The following is an 8,688-nucleotide window of genomic DNA, read 5'->3' on the forward strand; positions in this document are numbered from 1 at the left end:
TTTTAATGTACCTTGCCTTGTGCAAAATGTGCCCCTTCCTTCCTGTCACCACAATCCGAGGGCCTTGAGGCTGAGTTACACCCAGCACGTGTAACATTCCTGGTTATGTCTTGGAGCTCATGGTGTGGGGTCCTTGAGCTCGTGGGTGCTGTGGCAGCACTCAGGGGTTTGAGGTGACCAGAGGAAGCAGCTTGGCTGATACGGACTTGACTTACAATGGGTTAAGAAAAAAGGTCTCTAGAAAAAAGCCCAAACAGTTTTTATTAAAATCCACCATAATTGATTTTTGACTCTAAAGCCTTTTTATTTGTATAATTTTCAAATTTTAATGAATTATGTTAATTTTATGCAGTTTAACCAAAACCAAATGAAATACATTAAACTATTCAATCTGCTACAGCTCCAGTGACTATTATTACTTTATAATTTATTATTTCAAATACTCATTTTTGCATCATACATCCCTATCACATATGAGCCAATGTTAATTACGTTTTAAAATAAAATATTCAACAAGATATAAATGAGACTCAAAGCATAGCAAAAGGAATGACTGGGAGACAGACTGTCATGGAATAATACGTGAATGCCTAATGCTGGTATTAATTAGTAAATACAAGCTGTTCAGGAGCAGCAGTGGTGCCTGTCATGCTGATGTGTGTTTGGATCATACATGATCCCAGCATGCAGGAAAACCAAATATCAGTTGCCAAAGCCTCAGCTTTCTGACTGCTAGCTGGTGTTTTGGGGAGCAAGTGCTGCTATTTTAGCGCTGCTCTGCAAGGCAAGGCTGAGTAGTTCTAGTTTGTAGTACTTATCTCCAGATATTCTAGGGTCACCCATATTTTAAATATTTTAAGACGGATATAGCTTCTTATTATGACATAAGAATATAGTGGTGTTTAAAAAGTGGCCTCCTTAACTCGTGGTGAAATTGAATTCCTTCAAAATCCTCTTTCTGTTGATAATGTTACTGTGATTCAGAAGAGGTTGGTGTATGAGGGAACTGGAGTCCTGTGCGCTAAACCGAGCTGCAAACAGGCACGTTTCTTCCAAAAGAGGAAACAACTTGTAAACTTTTATTTTTTTTTTTTTCACTCGAAGCAGTGAGCTGAATTCTAACAGACAGTCTCGGGCTGCCCTCTAGTGCGAGCAGCCGCAGGGACAGGGCACCAGCCTGCCAAAAACCTGCCTTGTCTCGCGCTTTGCTTTTTAAAACATGGCTTTTAAATCACTGGGATTTTCCGAAAACATTTAGGGATTATTATTTGCTTCTGATTTCTGTGCCACTAAGATCTATTTGGATTATGTTTCCAGGGGGTTTCTTGTTTCTGTCAGGCACAGACAAGCCAGTCTTTTGTCTCTGCCGTGAAGCAGCAGCTGCGATTCGAGATGAGAAGGAGCCGGGACTGCAAGGAAATAATGAACCTTCAGCTGGGAAGGACAGTTTATCAGCCCGGGGGGGGGGGGGGGGGAGGGAACACGATGACGCCAGGGACATACATCTCATCCTAAGCCCAGTTAAGGATGAGCTGATAAATCAGAAAAACTTATGGAAAAATATATGGAAAAGGAACATTTGAGGGATACAGGTTACTTCAAAAGACGGTGCCATCTAAAATCAGTCAACCCAGCCCATAATGCAAGAGTTTGGGCTTCCACACAACAAAGCTTACAAACCTTCCTCTAGCAAACCTCACTGACATGACATGAGATGAAAATTCAACACTCCACGTACCCACTGGGCTGGACAACAACTCTCACCCTGCCCACCCACCACCATCCCCAGACACACCCTTTCCTAGACAGGTTTTTCCAGGGAACACTGAGCACTGATTCCCTGGAAAGGTACCACTGATGGCCAGGTAGCACTGGCCTGGCTGCCCAGCCAGGGCTGAGAGGAAGCAGGTGTGCCAAGGTGCCCTTAAACTTCTGGCACTGAGCAGCTCCACGCTCCCTCCGGGCCCAAAGGAGGTGTAGGCAGGAGGAGGCCAAGGGCAGGTACAGGCAGGAGGTGCTGGGACAGTGGCAGGGCTGCCACAGGCTGACCCCACAGTGCTGCTTCAGTGCAGCCATGGGAGGGGGGTGGGAATTGTATTAGCAGCTTGATATCTGGGCAGAGAAAATCAGATCAGAGGGCTTTAAATGGAAATTATTTTCACGAGTACAGATGTCCCTAAGGAACAAGTTCAGCTGCTAATACAATTTGGCCAAGAGGAATAAACTATATTGATCTTGAGAGCTCAAATGCTTGCTGAGACAGTCTTCTAGAGAATTACAGTATTTATTTCTTGTATCACTGACAATCAGCAAAAGTGTAACAGTGATTATAAGCCCAGTGACTTTTTACACACACCAGATAACTTCACGTTCATCTCTTGCTTCGGTTCAAAATTACTCTTCCTTAAAAAAATCACAGATCTGCTATTCTTGTGTTGCACAAATATCTTTAACTACTGCCTCTGGTCACTCTGCATCTCAAGTTGTAGCTTTCTGTCACTATAAAGCTCATTCTGTAATTGCTCCACAGCCACCCAGCTTTCCCAGGACACTGGGAAAGAACACTGTTCCTCAGCCTGGTCTGCACGTGGGTTTTTGCCCATCACTGTAGAGCAACAGCCCTGACAGGTACAGCAATATCCTCCCCTAGGGCACACAGGTAGAGTGTGTCTATGGGGGAGGTTTGCATCGGTGGGGGTTTTTATTATAATTTTTAGAGAAAAATAAAGAAAGCCATACATATATATTTTATAGGATAAGAAACATCAATGGTGGCACCTATAAATTTGTATTAATAATATATATTAGGGAATTATCAGAACAAATCTATTCCATGGTGATTTCCTTGAAGTAAAAAGCTTCAAAACTCTAAGATAGTAAGACAGGCAGAGCAGGGAGTGCTGTACATTCCAAAACAGGCATTACAGCTATTTTGTTGACATATTTCCACTTCATTTTTTGTTCACATTTTACCCATCTTTCCTCGTTTCTCTGAGCCTTCTCTTTATTATCTACAAACTGTCTTTGCCTGTTCTCTGGTTTCTCAGTTTCTTCCCCTGTTCTTTTTCATGTTTAGTTGATGGGAATCTCAACTCCTGACACGGAGCCTTCTTGCTGGGACACACACACACCGTGATCTCACTGCCTCAGATATTATACCTGAAGATAGATTAGGAAATGAAGATGTAGAGCTGTTGGAAGAGACTGGTTTCCCCAGGCACCAGTTTAGCCTGGATCATTGGATTTACAACACCAGCACCGCCAACACTGATTTGACTATTAATCCCTGAAGTGCCCTAGGAATTGCAGCATAAATCCAGCGAAGGAGCACTCATACGGCCCTAAAGAGCCATAGCGCTTATCCTGGTACTCCATTCATGAAAATTGATCTTCTCTTCGTAGCAATGACAACTCAAGGAGTCCATGCTTTGTGAAACCCAGAGATCCACTTGCTGTGGTAATGCACTGCCAGGAGGTCTGTGATACAAACCAGCCAGTGCTCACGCTTAGTACTCTGCAGAGAGCAGCCCTTTCTCCTTTACACACACACACAGATCTACTATTTCATTCCCTGACAGCAATCATTTTAGTACCTTTGTGCCCCACAGCAGCACTCAACAAAATCACCATGTCTCCTATAGGCTGCCTCAGTAACTCCCTTCCTACGCATCCTTTACCAAGTGGAGCTTAATTAAGTGCTAAGCCAATATCCCCACGTGACAAGAATATAAACCTCATCTGTATTTGGAGAACAGTCATGTCTGAGCAGAGAAACACATGAGTTGGGACTGCCTCTGCTGGTGAGGAAAAGGAATTGGCTTCTCTGGTTGTCCTATCCCAGGAGGAAAGAGGAGGTAAACCTCATAGAGAGTGGCATCTTCCTGATTTTGTGACCTTGATTTTTTAGAGACATGAGGACAAACTTTAAACAAAGATCTCACATTGCTGGATATGTGATTCCAGGCACGGACTTGACACACTACTGAGAACAGAGCCAGACACTGCCTGCAGCAGCAGCAAGGGCTGTGGCTGGAGAGGCCTTGAAGGACAGGCTGGAACTAGGGAGAAACCTCTCTCCAACCAAGAGAAGTGGGATGGGAGGAACTTTGGCAGTGAACAGAGAGGGCCTGTGCCTGCCCATGGCCCAGGGAGCTTGGGCAGTGGCTGACTCCAGCACATTTGTAAATGTGTTCGGTGTGTCGGGAGCGCTGTCCTGAAATCCCACCTGATAGCACACCGTGCCCTCTTTTATCTTGCTGTCCTAGAGTGGGAACCCCCTTCCAGGAAGTTCTCCAAGGTTTCCTTTCAGGACCTTTACACGGTGGGTGTCTGAGACATCTCTCACAGCGCCCGGGGGTCTCCCCGTGCCCCCCTTCGCAGTCGTGTCTCATCATCTCACACATGAACCAGCACCAGAGCTCCTGTTCGGGTGTGTTTGTTTTTCTATTTGGTCTCCTACACACACACACACACACACACACACACACACACACACACACATACACGCTTTTTCTGGCTCCCGTTTACTGGAAAACTTTTGGGTGTGTTTTTTTCCCGTCCCCTCTGTCCCTGATGGCTTTGTCGCGCAGGCAGGGCTGGAGGGCGAGGGCTGTGCTCCTCCTTGCCTCCGCACCTCCGCGCGTCCCTGCGGGCTCTGCCGGGAGGTCCTTCATCCCACACTAAGCGCCGTTCTGTGTGTGTTCCCGGTGCGTTCCCGGTGTATTCCAGGTTTATTCCCATTCCCAGACCCATCACTGTCCCGAACTCCGGCGGGTCTCACGGGCGGTGGCGCCGCCTGGCGGTCGGCACGGACAGCGGCGCTGTGCGCAGGCGCCGCCGCACCTGACGTCATCGCCCCGCGCCGGCAGCGCCGCGGCCGCCATGGAGGGTGAGGGACGGCGGGAGAGGGAGGGAGAGCGGTGAAAAGTGAGGGATGAAGGGAGAGGGACGAGGGTAGCGGGGCGGTGAGTGATGGAGGGTGAGGGGTGGAAGAGTGAGAAGGACGCGGTGTGATGCAGAGCTATGGATGGAGTGCGAGCGGTGGAGGGAGAGAGACAGGGGTCGAGGAACGGGGGGCGATGGGAGGAGAGAGATGGAGGTTATGAGGGATGGGGGGAGAGGGGTTGAGGGTGAGCAATGGAGGGAGAAGGGTGGAGGAGTGGGGGACGCGGGGTGATGGAGGGCGAGCGATGGAGGATGAGGGAGTGAAGAGGGATCAGGGGTGAGCGGTGGAGGGTGTGAGGGATGGGCAGTGAGCGGTGGAGGGTGAGGGACGGTGGGTGGTGGAGGGCGAGCGGAGCCCGCCCCGCTGACCCCGCTCGGCCTTGCCCTGCAGAGCAGCTGTACCGCCGGCTGCCGCCCGAGGACTCCGGGGACCTGCGGATACAGGTACCGAGGGGCCCGGGAGCACCACGCCGGGAGTTCTAACTTAATTGAAATGTGCTGTTTTAAAGTCTCCTTTAACATATCTCTAGCCTCAGGGCTCAGAAGAGGCCAAGGTGTTTGTACATGCCCTCCTGAAGCGTAGCATGCCCCAGATGAAGGATGAAGCCATCCAGGATATGTTAACTCGGAAAGCTGTGGTTCTTGAGCATTATCCCAAAAAAAAGACCAAGCAAAAGAGGAAGAAGGCAAAAGGTTTTACTGCCAAGCAGAGGCGGGAGCTGCGCCTGTTTGAAATTGAACCCGAGCAGCAAAGGTAAGACCTCGAATGTCTTCTTTCCGTAGTAAAAGTGGAAGTATATCAAAAGTATGGAGAAGCAGCAGCATGTGCACGTGGATATGAACCCTTCAGTGTGTAAAGTCAGTTTGAAATGCTGCTTGTGGGATTTCACCGTGAGAAAACAGTTCTCTTGTCTGTATGGCTGGAAAGTTCATTTCTGTTCATTACTAGTTCTGTTTCCTTTTGTATACCTAAGTAGAACATGAAACCAAACCCAAATACAATCACCTCTGATTTCACTTTTTAAAGTTGGACTGCCTGTGACCAGAGAGTCAAAATTCTGCATAAGGTCCCTCAGTGCATATTGAATGAAGCCCCTGCTGTTGGTAACAGGGAGTTAGTGGGGAGATAAAACAGTAGAAATCTCTTCAGTCTTAGGTGGTCTGATCCTCTAAAACATATCAGTGCTTTGGGTTGGTATAGAGGAGCATGCTTGTTTTATGAAGTAAACCAGCTGTTTGGAGCAGGTCACCTTGCAGGGTAAATGGAGAACAGATTGTATATATCTTATAAATGTCAGTCTTAGCTCTTTTGGAAATACAATCTGTTGACTCCTTCTATAAACAAACAATACTTTTCTTATAACTTACGTTTTGTGTATTATTTTATGTCTTTTTTACTGCAGGTATGCCATCTTCCTACCACTCCATGAACTCTGGAAACAGTACATCAGAGACCTGTGCCACGGACTCAAACCAGACGCGTAAGTTGAGTCACTTAAAGATTTACGTGGTTTTCATTTAATAGATACTTCCAGGTTTACTGAGTTACTGCTTGAAACACTGTGGTTAATTGATAAGGATATGTACTGTTTCTGGAAGCTTTGAGCATGATTACAATAGTCATGGTCTCATTCTGTTAACCTGACTTTATGATTTTTTTTCCCTTCTGTCTGATCCCCCTCTCTTCTTCAAGGCAGCCCTATATGATTCAGAGCAAACTGCTAAAAGCTGATCTCCATGGAGCTATTGTTACAGGTATTCTGTTTGTTTGCTTTTATATCATCTGAAGGTAAGCTCCTGTAGTTCAGGTGCTTACTTTTAAATTCCTTTCAGTATCATGAACTCTAAAATCACATAGTTAAGATCATACATTGATGGATTATTTCTCTCCTTAAAATGCTAATGATCTTCAGCTGCTCTTGAAAATCATGTTGTTAGTTGCAAAGTAAAACTGCATGTTTTACTAGTGATGACTGTAAGTGCATTATGTCATAATACTGCAAACTAATTTTTAAGATCATGAGGCGACAGGAGAAGAGCAAATAAACTGCATCTGAAATTTTCTAATACATATTTCTGTTCTTTCAGTCACAAAATCAAAGTGCCCCTCTTATGTTGGGATAACAGGAATCATTCTACAGGAGTTTAAACATGTCTTCAAAATTATCACTAAAGAGGACAAATTAAAAGGTATATAAGACATTTTTTTCGGTGCTTTTACAACTTTAATTATCAAAAGTTTCTTAAACACACTATTCATCTTGCATCTCCGAGTACATTGGTTTATATGCATAGAATTGGAGAAGACAGTGTCTTTACTGACCACCCAACAGCCCAATACCTTACCAAAAAGGCATATCATTTTTTAAAAAAAGGCATTTTCAGTGAACCCAGCATGATTATGCCCATGACTCATTCATCTGGTTCACATTAGATGTTCTTTGCAACACTTAACTGCATGCTCCTGAAAGAGGACTAATTTTGGTAATTCCAGTTAAATTTGGGTTATTTTTCTTCTCTTGCTGAAGTATAAAAACCTTGAAATGTGGCAAACCTCAAGTCTATGGGTGAATAACATCCCCTGGTACATCAGTATATTTTTATAACAGGGATTCACATTCGCCCACTTTGGTCAGTTTGTTTCCTTTTACATTTTCAGTTGTTCCCAAACTCAACAACGTATTTAGCTTGGAGATTGATGGATTCATTTCCTACATCTATGGAAGCAAGTTCCTGCTGAGAGCAAGTGAGCGATCTGCAAAAAAATTCAAGCTGAAAGGAACCATTGACCTATGATTTCATGGAAAAGTATTAATAGAAATATTTGCTGTTTTCCTGCCATTTCAAGAGATGGAAAATGGAACAGCCATGTGAAATGTTGTTAAAGCATTTCCTTCTCATTCTTAAAGAATGAGCAGTATCTATTGTCTTTAAGCAAGACTCTCCGACTGTTGGAGTTGGTGTATTTGTTTTGTTACTTGTATATAATATTCTGGCTTTAATTAAACTTATATTAGTGTTGGTTACCTGACTTCTGTTTCGATTTATAATTGTAAATTTGCACAATAAAAATTATACCTTGTAACTCTGATAAATGTTATTGTTGCCTTCTTTATAAATTGGGCTTTAGCTGCCTGTTACTGCTTGCAGTGAGACTGCAGGTGATGACAACTGCTCTTTATAATCATTGCTCCTGGGCCAACATCAACATCTTTGCCTTCTGCAAGCACAAGCAAATAAGTTGTTTCAGCTGACAGGTTTTACTGTGAATATCTCCTTCCCTGTGGATAATATTGTTAAAGATAACAGGTATATGTGATATAAACATAGTAAGCATGCTATGCAGCTCTAAAAGCTGTTTGCTTTCCCCTTGCTTATGAATACCCTGCTACTTGAAGGTAAAGTCAGATATGTCTATGTCAGTAAATACATGTCCTGCCAGAGTGCAGGGAACACAGCACAGCACGAGGGAAGCACTTGAAGGTGGAAATTCAAAGATGGAAGTGACCCCCTTTCAATCTTGTCCTTAAATTACCCACAGAACTGCCTTATGAATATTTAACCTCTGCCCACTGAGCTATTGTGCTTCATGTATCCTCAGCCCTTCTTATATTTTTTACTGTATACTGCCTCTTTTAGTTGCCCAGATTACAATCTCTCATCAGCTGGGCAGATTTGACTTGTTTGGGAGGTGGAAGCGACCCCTATGTTTAGATCACTCAACATTTTTCTGTTATAAAAATG

General features: G+C 44.6%; 1 protein-coding gene across 2 annotated transcripts; it reads left to right on the forward strand.

The window, feature by feature from the left end:
* Positions 1–4,827: 4,827 nt before the first annotated feature.
* POP4 (POP4 homolog, ribonuclease P/MRP subunit) lies at positions 4,828–8,039 on the forward strand. 2 transcript variants are annotated; one of them, XM_064671208.1, is made up of 7 exons: positions 4,846–4,888; positions 5,336–5,388; positions 5,475–5,698; positions 6,348–6,425; positions 6,638–6,699; positions 7,033–7,134; positions 7,604–8,039. In XM_064671208.1, exons 1-7 carry the CDS (start codon positions 4,882–4,884, stop codon positions 7,738–7,740), a joined length of 663 nt encoding a protein of 220 aa, XP_064527278.1. In that variant the 5' UTR covers positions 4,846–4,881; the 3' UTR covers positions 7,741–8,039. The 2 variants fall into 2 exon arrangements, with proteins under 2 accessions (XP_064527279.1, XP_064527278.1); XM_064671209.1 differs by lacking the exon at positions 5,336–5,388 and having other exon boundaries at positions 4,828–4,888.
* The last annotated feature ends 649 nt before the right edge of the window (positions 8,040–8,688 follow it).

The sequence above is a fragment of the Pseudopipra pipra genome, chromosome 14, assembly GCF_036250125.1.
Source record: "Pseudopipra pipra isolate bDixPip1 chromosome 14, bDixPip1.hap1, whole genome shotgun sequence".
NCBI lineage: Eukaryota > Metazoa > Chordata > Aves > Passeriformes > Pipridae > Pseudopipra > Pseudopipra pipra.

Coding starts and splice junctions, on each gene's coding strand:
- POP4 (XM_064671208.1), top strand. Junction 5,389..5,474: donor CCGGGGACCTGCGGATACAG/GTACCGAGGGGC, acceptor ACATATCTCTAG/CCTCAGGGCTCAGAAGAGGC. Junction 7,135..7,603: donor TAAAGAGGACAAATTAAAAG/GTATATAAGACA, acceptor TTACATTTTCAG/TTGTTCCCAAACTCAACAAC.